This window comes from Phalacrocorax carbo, chromosome 3 (assembly GCF_963921805.1).
Source record: "Phalacrocorax carbo chromosome 3, bPhaCar2.1, whole genome shotgun sequence".
NCBI lineage: Eukaryota > Metazoa > Chordata > Aves > Suliformes > Phalacrocoracidae > Phalacrocorax > Phalacrocorax carbo.
The window spans coordinates 64319281-64331971 of record NC_087515.1 but is presented as its reverse complement, the minus strand read 5'-3'; the positions used below and the strand labels follow the sequence as shown (position 1 = coordinate 64331971).

Sequence of the window (12691 nt, the reverse complement as noted above, 5' to 3'; positions counted from 1 at the left end):
ACTACCCCCTTCGTGGACAGAATCCAACCAAATTTTTTAGCAAGGCTGTAAGGTTTCCCTTCCTAACTGCTGTCCCACTCCCTGTACTAAATAGTTCATCTCTGCATCACTCCATCTTTTCATGATGGGGCAGCATTGCAAGTAGTTTGGAGCTATACAAACCTGGTGAGTGAGCCGGTTTTTACTAAGTCAGAAACTTAATGGCCAAATTCTGCCACCCTTTCCCTCGATTTGGCCTCTTGCATTTACACAGCTGCTCATTTTCATGAAACATGCATTAATATTTATTTTAGGACTACCACTACCCTTTTAAACTTGATTTGGCCAGTGGCTTCAAAGTTACCTGTGAGACTGGCAAACAGATGATTTGATTACAGAAATATTGTATCTTGATTTTTAAAATCTTCCATAAGTGCACACAGCGTCCATGTTATAGGTCAGATCAATGCTATTATTTTTTTAGATACAGATGCCGAATTTCCCTCTTATTCTACTCCTCTGAAGCCAAACTGCAAACATTTTACCTATGCTCAGGCTCCCTACCTGGGCATAGACAAATGAACAACCAATTCCTCCAGACTGCTCTGGGGAATATGCTATTTGTGCTCCATCCTGAAATACCAACCAGAAGGTACTTACTGCTAATTCCTTCGTAAATAGAAAGCTACAAATATTAAGGATCTACTGGACTGCATCTCAAACTCTGTGCAAGGTTTAAGAGCATTGACAATACAACTCACTTGCTAGGATAAAACTCCTACTAGCTGAAACTACAATACTTGTCTTCTAGACTTGCAAAAATGTTTCAAAAATACTTTCAGAAGGTTAACTGCTAGAAACTAAAACTCACAGCAACCTGAAACATTACTAAAAGAACACCAAGACATTTGAAACAAGGTGTGATAATTGAGAGCTCAGAAGCAAATCTCCATACCTGTGTCAAAGCTAATATGATCATATGACACTAGACTGTTTTCAACAAAAAATGTGTAGGCTTTTCAATTTTTAAGCTCTCAACTTAGTGCTCAGCCTTGAGATTGGATAGAAAAGATGTCTGAAATGAGAAAGAAGTGATAAGTGAAAGGATGTGAATGTGAAGCATGTAGTATCCAGAGTTAGGTGGATTTTCATGGTGCTCTTTATTCTGAAGTTTGAGGTTGACGCCTTGGTCCATACTTGTGAGCTTACAGTAACTGAGCTTGGCAACTGGAGTCTAAAAATCAACTACAAGCTAGAAAGAAGAGAGTAACCAACAGTGTTGAAACTAACGGGGATGAAACTGCCTGGAAAGGCAGATGATCCAAAGATGCATAGCTTTTCAAGCAATTAATTCGTTGACGACAGTTATAAGAGGTTCAAAGAGGAAACAATTACAGACTGGTGCCTGCAGTAATACCAGAAATTTTTTCATGGCATTAAAACCTTGAGGACTTTGACCTGACTCATGCTGAAAAGAAAATGCTGAGAAACAGGAAGCATGCACAGCAGTAGAGCTGAAAGATCAGAAATTCCTTTGTGTTAGAACAAAAAACTCTTAACATTTATTAAATGTTCAACTCTTATTTTAGTATAGTTAGTATCTGGTAGTATATTTAGTGTGGGAACTTTCCCAAACCTCTTAAAGTTTTAGTAGATTTTTCAGAAACACACCCCCACGTTATCTGAATGGACGAAGTCGGTTTTGTAAGACAAGATTTTGGCTGACAAAGAATTGTCATTAACTTTTTTCCACTAGTGCAACTGCCCTATTCAATTGGTTTGAGTTGCATTGGACACTGAAAGAATCTGTTCAATTACGAGGCAGCTTAGCAAATGATTAGCTTATTAAATCTTTATTGCAAACATGAGGGAATGTATCAAAGCAAATTTTAATAGTTGCAGTCATTTGCAGGTTTTTTTAGCAACAACTGAATATCTGCTCACCTCCCTCCTAAAACATAGCTTCCTACCAACAGTTTAAGAGTCACTCTGTCAAACAGAACAGCTAAGAATCACTACATCATTTCCTACATTTGGTAAGGACATCACTGGGAGGCTAGCATTTGCCCTTAAGAGGACAGCAGACTTTACAACATCCTTCCTCCTAAAGACAGGACGAAAATCTCCCCTGCTCCTAACTTTAATCCTAATAATTTGCTTATTTGCTGTTTCATACTGACTCTCCTCTGGTTTATCTAAATCTTTTACTAACAATCTTCTATTCACTTGAAGTCTAACAAAGAAAGAAGAAAGCAACCAAAAGTTCTGTCAGTAAGAGAAGCAGGTAGGATAATACTCAGCTACTGACAGAACTAGCTCAGATATTAAAAGAAGTTTTAGATTCTTCCTAAGAGTCTCAGCTTATTAAATGAAAACAGTTTTCAAAAATCATTTCAGTACTTTCCCTTCCCCCCCCAACGAAAAATATGCCTACATTGTCTTTGTAGTATGGCTGCAGTCAGGAACTCATTTGAGTCTCAAGTAGCTCTCAGAATAACATTGGTTTAGTCTAAGTCAAAGGCAAAAATGTTAAAACAGCGTAACAAGGAAAACTCTAGGAATCAATCCCTTACAGGCTTTTCAAACAATGGATAATTGGGGGGGTGGAGAATCCTGTTTGGTAATTTCAGTTTCAAGTTCTGATAAAATACAACTTTACTATATAAGACTCTCTATATAGCAAATACGTATGGCAAAGGATGATACAGCAGCAGTACCTAACAGAAAAAAATTTGAAATTTAAATTTCGCCAACGGTTGGCTTCAGATCCAACTTTGAGTCTTTGCTTCTGAAACAAACCCAGAAGTAGGACTTCTCTACATTACTGGTGAGATATTTTATGTTTCAGAGTAAATTCACCTCCAGAAGTAAGTTTCAATGTCCAGATCCATCAGAAATTCATTCTGAAGTTTTGCAGAAGTGTATAATAGCCCTTCAGAGATAACAAAAAACCCCCAGCCTAAAACCCACCCTAAATGAAAAAAATCAGCAATGAATTAATTTTTTCCAATAAATGCTATGGGACCATTTCGTGATTAATATAAAGCTTAGTTACCACTAATGACAACACTTTAAATAGTAGCTTACTTTACAATAAGACAGAAAATTCCATAGGAAAACACTACCTTTTTTACAATTTAACACTTGTAGAACCTTCCTGTGTCTATTCTACTGCTAGTTTTTTCAGTTTGTGATCAACAATCCACTCAGGATGAATCATGGATGCATACACAATTTAGTTATTGACTGGCAATGAAATAACTCTTAAATAAAAGTGCTAACCTCACTGCTCTGATTCAATTCTGGCCAGGTCTGGTTTAGGGATGGCATTGATGGAGACTTGCTTGGAGGTGCTTCTGCTGGAGAGCTGGAGTAACCTACCTCACCAGTCTGTTCTCCAACTTCTGAAATGACAGGAATCACTATAAACCAAAATCATGAATTGCATTCAGTTTATTCCCAGAAGAGCTGCTCATATCTCATGGAAAGTACACACCCTTTGGTTTCATCTTTTCCGAGTAAATACTTAGTAACAGACAAAAACACTCATTCAAGTCAAATATACTATTTATCAGGTGCTACTCTTACTTTGAGGATCATTCTGAAAACTGAACTTTGAAGATTACTCCATACCATACTATCTTCCTGTACTTAGGCTTTTAAATAGCATTTTTAGATTTTGATTACATGTAGGAATAATTATAATTCTCTCTTGCATTACATTAGTAATTGTTATGAATATGACAAATAACGTTATAAGTTATAATAATCTTACATTATGAGAAAAAAACTTCATACTGTTTATTACATCAAATCCAGCACTGAGAAAATTATCTTACAGAATAAAATACTTCCTTATATGAAAGGTTAAAGCAAAACCAGTATATCAATGCAAACAAGACAAGAACATGAAAAGAGAAGAAACCCGTTCCCATAGACTATTCCCCAAAGAATATTTTAAGTTTTAAGCCTCCTTACTATAACAATGGTGCTTCGATTCACTACATTTTGTGAATTGAACAAGACTAGCAGCTGTCACAATGCAACTGTACATTTACTGTTACTTCAGTTTTCTCTGAGCTTTCAGCAAGTCCAGTCCCTTGCAGAAACACTCCTTCAGAGTTGTACAATTGTCATGATGCAGCACACTCATTTTTGAGAACTGGAAGTAAATCTGGACAGCATGTTAATTATTCTGCATAACAGCGAAATCCTGCTTACAGTGTCTTCTAATGTGCTAGATACCACAATACAAGCTAAAGCAATGCCTTGAAGCCTCAAAAACCTGAAGTTCAGATTACAAATGTATAATGTAAGTAACAGGACCAGTTTAAACAGTGACTGATAAGTAGCTAGACATATTAACAAGATGTTTGTAGTCCAAACAATTAAAACTCTGAACAAGACAAAATACTGCACAAGAGAAAAAGATGGCTTAATTAAATTACCACTTAAACGGACTGCTCGATAGATTGATGACAACTGCCACAAGAACACATGATACGCTGTACCAAAAATTGATTAAAATTTGTACGAAGGACTGGTTTCAGATTCCTAAATAGCTGAACTCTGAAGCCCGCTCTTCTGCTATGACAGCAAAATATTCTGTCTGCTGTCTTCCATTTAGAAGAAACTCATAACAAATCCAATGTCAAACTGAGCTGTGTGGCTTGCAGGAACAGAGGATGTGTGTGTGTGGTGGTGAAAAACCGGCACCAACAAAAAGTCTGAACTGAAAACACCTCAGTAGTCAATGGTGACCAACTGAACCTTTGAAAACCAACAAAAATCCATTATTGTCTCCAAAGAGCTGCTGGGGACACCAAGAGGCACAGCCTAGAAAGAATAGCCAAAACACTGAAGTCCAGAAAGAAATTAATTGTCCCATATTGAAGCCGGGGAGGCTGAGGTGCTAACTAATGTGAGAAGCGCCGTACAGAGAAACCAGCAACCCATCAAAATCTCAAAGGTCTTGTAGACTTCCTGTAAATAGCCAGGCATCAAGCTGAGACTCAGTGTTCCTGAAATTGTGCCCAGCACCTAGCATCTTGTACTACTGTCCCTTTTAGGGAACCCATGTGATTTAACATGCACATTAGTCTGTACATAGGCCTATGAGTAACTTTTAATTTATGTGAAAATAGTAAACATATACTGGAGATCTAGAGATCTGGACTGTTGTAACTACAAGTAAAACTATAGTCAAGTCGATAACTTCTAAAGTCTTTTGTTCAACATACAAGTTTTGGTGATAAAACATGTTAGGTGCTAGAAAAGATCTGCTATTTCCAATACTGGTGGCCCAAAGAAAATAAAAAGTATCTAGTTAATTGGATACAACTCAACAACTTTGCAAGAACTGTCACTTTTCATTGCAGCTATTAATAACAGCAGAATCAAGTACCATTGAAAACTTTTTTTAAGCACAGCTTACACAGAATGGTAATCTTTTAATGTTGCCTAGAACAGGACAACTTCCCTTTAATACCAGAGGGGGAAACATTTTTTACTACTTTTTCCTCAAATTTAAAGACCGCTTTGACCCTCATGAAAATAAGTCAAAGTTTTATATTAACAAAGTCACCTGCAAGTAAGAATAACAAACATACATGTAACATTTTTTGGTATAGTGTCCAATTTATAAAGTTTCCAGACAACTTCAGTTAGAACAATTAAAGCCTTGAAATCTACTACCAATAAAGACAGTAGAGGATCAGGTACAGGAACAGTTGTTTGTTTGGTTGGTTTTTTAACCCACCGTGTTTTATACAAATAAATTTTACTCCATTTCCCATTAAAATTTTTGCTTGGCCATCACCTAAACACAAAAATAGAATGGGTAGGTTTTAGACACTTGCTAGGTATTCACCCAACTAATTGTAAATATTTCTTACGAATGTTTTCAGTAAAAGTAAACATTTTACTATGAATACACTTCAGCTGCAGCTGACTGCTGTTGGAAAGGTTCTCTGAGGAGCCAAGCTACTCCCACAAAAACCAGTTTAATTATTAAAGCAGAAGTAGTGAGAGCCACAGTATCTAGTTTAAGAACTCATCAATAGTTGTTAGATGGAAGTCTGACATCCTACAAACACAGTATGAGGAGATCCCCTTTGAAGTATTCAGTAAAAAGAAATAAAATTCTAGGAAATCATAGTACTTGTGAACCCACAGTATAATCTGACTTTCCAAGTAAAGACTGCTTGTTTAAAAAGTAATATAAAGCAGTTTTAAAATATTCAGTTTCCTTTATCAGTTTTAAAATAGAAAGATGATTGCAAGCATCTTACATGGAACAGTAGTTTGCTTTTCGTTATGGGACCGAGTTTTTTGGCACATATTAATAAGCAGAACTCATACATTCAACAGTTGATCTGGGAGCATCCAAAGGTAACTGCCTATGCACAGAAAGACTAGACTCCAAAGCAATGGACAATAAATCCTGCTGTCAAGTCAGGAATAGAATTTAAAAACAAAACACAACAAAAACTGTGATATTGATCCTGTACTTTTAAACTACACAGTCCTACCTCTAGCACTGAGTCTGGGAATATTTTCTAAGTACCTTCAAGACTTAAACGCATATTATATTTTCAGAAACAAGGGTGAACAGAAAGCATATTCATTTGAAAGCAAGTTTGAAGTATAGCTGAATTGGGAATTTGAAATACAATAGCTGATCATGCATAAAATCCATACTGCAGCAGTCTTGTTTTCCTTAACCTTTAAAGGACACAGGCAGTATTTCCAAATATAATAGTCCATGTGTACTGTTCCTAAATAACATCTCCCTGTACAGAAATAGGTATGTGCTCAGATTAGCTCTGAACAATGATTAAGAGTTCTGAAAATTGCACATTGCTTTACTTCACACTGACTAACACATTATGCTCATATACAAGCCTTTAAGTATCTGCCGATACACTGTAACCTTAGCTATACCATCATTTGAAAATAGTGAAATTTGTGTTGAAGCATGTCTTACCCGTCGAGTCTTCCAAATCAATCAGTTTGGGCATTAAACTTTCTGGTAACTTTTCTGGCAAATCATACCCATTCTTCCTAGCAACTACCAGATGAAACGCAGCACAGAACTCGTCCAACGTCAGTGCGCCATCTTTATCAAAATCTGACAGTTCCCTAAAAAGGAAAATTTAGTATAAATAAAATTTCTTAAGGTTATTTTATTTCCAAAAGGCATACTTCTGTTCTGCTAACTTGGAAGATCAAAGAATGGAGTTTATAGTTCAGTTTACCCTATTAAACACTTCATATTAGTGCTACACGCTTTAATCTTCCAAGACGATGAGCCTTCATTAATAACATTTCTTAGAGCTTAAAGATCATTTAAACCCACTTTTATCTCTCCAAGTTTTTAAACTCATTTAAGACAGTACTACACTGCATTATTGGCCCCAGATTTTTGGCAAAGTATACTGAAGAAATGATAGTGCTGAGGCAATGTGATTTATTTTAAACAGGAAAATACCTGAATGATACATCATTACACTGAAATAAAGATCAAATCTGCGAAGGTAAGCCATTTGATAGCTTGCAGTGACGCAGTACGAATTCTAGAATACAATGAAATACAAGCTTTGCACCAAGTCAAAGCTAAATTTGTCATCAAGTCCCACTAAGTGCATTTAAAAATATTTGCATCTGTACGTGTCATTTAAACTTAGACTTGAATAAATAAATATAGATAAGGAATTATTTAAATGTGAGTGCATCTTTAACAACAAAACCTCAAATTACTTCTTACTCTGAAAGCTCAAAATCCCTTATAAATAGTGCCAGCCTCGACCCATTAAAGCCCACTAAAATGGTATTGGCATAAATGTGAACATACTAGAGAGTACTAGTGAAATTTCACTCAATAACACCTAGTAGGTAGATTATTAGACATCTGCCAGATAGCTGTCGTCTTTCTAAATAATTATCCCAAATAAAAACACATCACACTTACCAAATATGAGAAAGTTCAAGAATAGGTAGTTTTGACTTAGTGAAAAATTCTTTAGCTGCAGATCCTGAAAAGTTACAACAACTATTTTTAATATTTAAAGCAAGTTAAATCATTATAAGACTGAAAAGCAAAGGAGATGAGCTGTTTAGCAAAGGTTTGGGGGAAAATGGCACTGATTAATAGGGTTAAACGAAGGAAAAAGGCAAATTAGTTTCAAGTCCTTTCTTGAATTACACCAGACCTTACTAGAACATTATCAGTAAAGTGCAGAACTTTCTTCAAAATGGTATGCAAGCCTAAGTTAACAAGTCTTTGTAACAGAAATGTGGGATCCACAATTATATTTTTAAAGAGTAACTTACCTGGTATAAATCCATTTAGATCAGGTTGAATGGTTTTAAACTGATTAACATAATACTGCCTTTGTTCATCAGTTATTTTCCAAGGGTCATCATAACTACTTGATTGCCTACGAATTTCATTTGTTGTTGTAGCTGATGCTACAGTTCGTACTGTTGTCTGGTCCTGAAATGAAATATTTTTCCTCAGTATTATCTACCTAAAATGCTTCTATGAATTTTCAACTTCTTGCCTTCAAAAAATAAACATAGTTAAATCTCGCAGTAGTTTAAAAACTACAGGAAACTACCAACAGATTGCATCTACGGGATAATGATGGTATTTTTGCACACTGATACATATGGATAGGAATGACTGCAGGTATGTAAGCAGGGAAAGAAAGGTATGGTACATATGCAAAAAAGCTAAACAAATCTTAAAGTCATAATTGTTGATATTTTTTAAATTAGTAGTTTTCAGTTAATCATTCCAAATGAAGTCAACTCAATGAAACAAGTATCTGCTGGGTAAATAGCACTGAACAGACTACAGCACAGGTACACAGTAAACATCTGCAATGAAAATTAAAAAAGAAAAAAAGCACTGCAACATCAATTTAAATGAAGCAAATAAAATACCAATAAAGTGTCACACCTGGACAGAAGCAGGATGCATGGCTAAAAGAGCACTGGTTGGTGGGGTATCTGCAAAACTGACCCAATTTTCTTGATGGGGTGGTGGTGAATGGCCAGACCATATGGGATCACTAGAAGTAGATGAGCCTGAAAGTAGAAGAAATATTTCCTTTTCAAAAGACAACTTTGAAAACAAGACAACCTTGAAAACTGAATAAGAACCATGGATATGGAAAGCAGCCAAAAAAACCCCAAACCAAACAACAACCCTGAAACACATACTCCTGTCAGGGAGATATACACTTGTAGAACAGTGAAGAAAATGAAAACCAAATTGCACCAAGGTGACAAAGTTCACCTCCTGACATCTCACTCCTGTAGATTTTTACAGCTGAAATCTGTACTGGAAAGAGAAGTGAGGAATGAGCTCATTGCAACATGTATAAAAAGTAAATTGGGTTTTACCCATTTAATGGCTTTTACCCATTTAATGGGTTTTTAATGAGTTATTTAATACTCCACATTTGCACTTAATGGAAATGAGCAACACTTGTATGGACGAACAGCTATTTAAAAGTGGCATATGATATTAGCATGCAACTTCATTAAAATTAAGAATTTTTTAAAATTTTCTCCATTTTAGCCTGTCATTCAAAGAACAAAGCCTTTGAAATTCCTCTTTAGAATCAGGGGTTTTGGCACAGAATTTTTATTTTTTCTAAATTATTCCTAGACTAATTTAACTCACTTGCTTAAAAACAGTCCAAGAATAATAAAAGGCATCCATATAGAGTGCTGATATCTGATATGTATTAATGTCTGGAACACAATGATTGAGATTCACCCAGTGCCTTGTTATAATCTACTTCTGAAGTACTGCTGATGTTTGTTGTCTTAATATTAAATGATGGAGCAACTGTAGAATGATTTGGCCACCCACTGCTCTATGTACAAAACCCTCAAAATTTTCTTAAATTGCAGTCGTGCATTAAAAACGTAAGGAACTCTGATCAGAGGGAAAATAAACCATCTAGAACAAGTCTAGCAGAATCCTAGGAATCCATTCTACTCCTCAACTCCTAAAAGAAATGCTGAACTCCTTAAATCTAAACAGCAGTTGTGAAACCATTTACTTTAATCTACTTTTCTTGCACATCTAAGTGCTTTCTCTTGATATAAGTTAAAGTCACATAATCATAGAATCATATAGGTTGGAAAAGACCTTTAAGATCATTGACTCCAACCGTAAACTTAACACTGCCAGTTCACCACTAAACCATGTCCCTAAGCACCACATCCAAACATGTTTCAGATACCTCCAGTGATGGTGACTCAACCACATCCCTGGGCAGCCTGTTCCACTACCTGACAACCCTTTCAATGAAGTAGTATTTCCTAATATCCAATCTAAACCTCCTCTGGCGCAACTTGAGGCCATTTCATCTCATCCTATTGCTAGTAACTTGGGAGAAGAGACCAACGCCCATCTCACTACAACCTCCCTTTCAGGTAGTTGTAGAGAGCAAGGTGGTCTCCCCTCAGCCTCTTCTCCAGGCTAAACAACCCCAGTTCCCTCAGCTGCTCCTCATAAGACTTGTGTTCTAGACTCATCACCAGATTCATTGCCCTTCTCTGGACACACTCCAACGACTTAGTATCTTTCTTGCAGTGAGGGGCCCAAACCTGAACACAGTATTCGAGGTGCAGCCTCACCAGTGCCCAGTACAGGGGCACGATCACTTCCCTGCTCCTGCTGGCCACACTATTCCTGATACAAGCCAGGATGCTGTTGGCCTTCTTGGCCACCTGGGCACACTGCTGGCTCATGTTCAGCCTGTCAACCAGCACCTCCAAGTCCTTTTCTGCCAGGCAGCTTTCCAGCCACTCTTCCCCAAGACTGTAGTGTTGCATGGGGTTTTTGTGACCCAAGTGCAGGACCTGGCACTTGGCCTTGTCAAACATCATAAAATTGATCTTGGCCCATTGATCTAGCCTGTCCAGATTGCTCTGCAGAGGCTTCCTACCCTTGAGCAGATCAACACTCCTGCCCAATTTGGTGTCATCTGCAAACTTACTGAGGGCACACACCATCCCGTCATCCATATTGTTGATAAAGATATTAAACAGAACCAGCCCCAACACTGAGCCCTGGGGAACCCCACTTGTGACCATCCACCAAATGGATTTAGCTCCATTCATCCCAACTCTCTGGGCCCACCCATTCAGCCAGTTTTCTACCCAACGAAAAGCACACCTGTCCAAGCCACAAGCAGTCAGTTTCTCCAGGAGAATGCTATGGGAAATAGTGCCAAAGGCTTTGCTAAAGTCCAGGTAGGCAACATCCACAGGCTTTCCCTCATCTGCTAAGGGGGTCACCTTGTCACAGAAGGAGATCCGGTTAGTCAGGCAGGACCTGCCTTTCCTAAACCCATGCTGGCTGGGCCCGATCCCCTGATTGCCCTGTACGTGCCATGTGATTGCACTCAGGATGCTCTGCTCCATAACCTTCCCCAGCACCGAGGTCAGGCTGACTGGCTTGTAGTTCTCTGGATCCTCCTTCCAGCCCATCTTGTAGATGGGCATCCCATTTGCTAGTCTCCAGTCAACTGGGACCTTTCCTGAGTTAGCCAGGACTGCTGATAAATGATGGAAAGCAGCTTGGTGAGCATTTCTGCCAGCTTCCTCAGTACAGAATCATAGAATGGTTTAGGTTGGACAGGACTTTTAGAGGTCATCTAGCCCAGCCTCCCTGCAGTAAGCAGGGACATCTTCAACTAGATCAGATTGCTCACAGCCCCATCCATCCTGACCTGGAATGTTTCTAGGGGTGGTGCAGCTGCCACCTCTCTGGGCAACCTGTGCCAGTGTTTCACTGAGTACCCTTGAGGGGATCTCACCTGGCCCCATAGATTTGTGTGTGTCTAGGTGGTGTAGCAGGTGGCTAACCACCTCCCCTTCGATTATGGAGGCTCCAATCTGCTCCCTGTCTTCCAGCTCAGGGGGGTGGGTACCCAGAAAACATCTGGTCTTACTATTAAAGACTGAGGTAAAGAAGGCATAAAGTACCTCAGCCTTTGTCACTATGTTTCCTCCCACATCTAATAAAGGCTGAAGAGTCTCCTTAGCCCTCCCCTTTTGCTCCTAATGTATTCATAGAAGTATTTCTTACTATCTTTTATGGCAGTAAAAGCTGGGCTTTGGTACTTCTAACAGTCTCCCTGCATAACCTCGCTGCACCTTTGTAGTAGTCCTGACTTGCCTGCCCCTTCTTCCAAAGGTCATAAACCCTCCTTTTTTTACCCAAGTTCCAGCCAAAGTGTGGAAGTCATACTTAGATAGGAATTTCTGCCTCATATGTAGAAGCAGATTTCCTTTTAAAAGGCGGGTCAACTTCTTGTGAGTTTCTGTAAGCCCTCCACACAACCCACAAATGAGAAATATGCCATTAATGTCAATTTTAACACTCCCACTAAGATCTAAATCGAAGCAATGGAACTCAAGAATTTATTGTCAAAATGCTAGTTAAAAAATATTGCTATGAGAAGTCCCTTTATATATAGGTAATCTATTTATGAAGCTGACAAATATCAACAATTTCAGGTTTTTGGAGACTGATGACACTGCTAGTACACAATCTGCTGTAAACTCAGTGAAGGAGATCTGAGAATCGGTGAGGCACACTGAGGGCTAAGATCTAAAGTGACAGTAACATTGTTAGTATACAAAATTGCTATTTAATATCTGGTAGTATGCAACTACTCTTTCATTC

At 38.0% G+C, this 12691-nt stretch overlaps 1 protein-coding gene across 10 annotated transcripts in view; it reads right to left on the bottom strand.

The window, feature by feature from the left end:
* The window catches only part of REPS1 (RALBP1 associated Eps domain containing 1), a 71211-nt gene that overhangs the window by 22132 nt on the left and 36388 nt on the right, over nucleotides 1–12691 (bottom strand). For 5 of the 10 annotated variants that reach the window (XM_064447156.1, XM_064447166.1, XM_064447158.1 and 2 more), the window contains exons 5-9: nucleotides 8942–9069; nucleotides 8311–8473; nucleotides 7949–8012; nucleotides 6965–7119; nucleotides 3262–3401 (exon numbers count right to left, since the gene is read on the bottom strand). In XM_064447156.1, coding sequence (XP_064303226.1) covers nucleotides 3262–3401; nucleotides 6965–7119; nucleotides 7949–8012; nucleotides 8311–8473; nucleotides 8942–9069 — 650 coding nt within the window. The remainder of the gene's footprint in view (nucleotides 1–3261; nucleotides 3402–6964; nucleotides 7120–7948; nucleotides 8013–8310; nucleotides 8474–8941; nucleotides 9070–12691) is intronic. The other 5 variants (XM_064447159.1, XM_064447162.1, XM_064447160.1 and 2 more) reach the window with 2 other exon arrangements.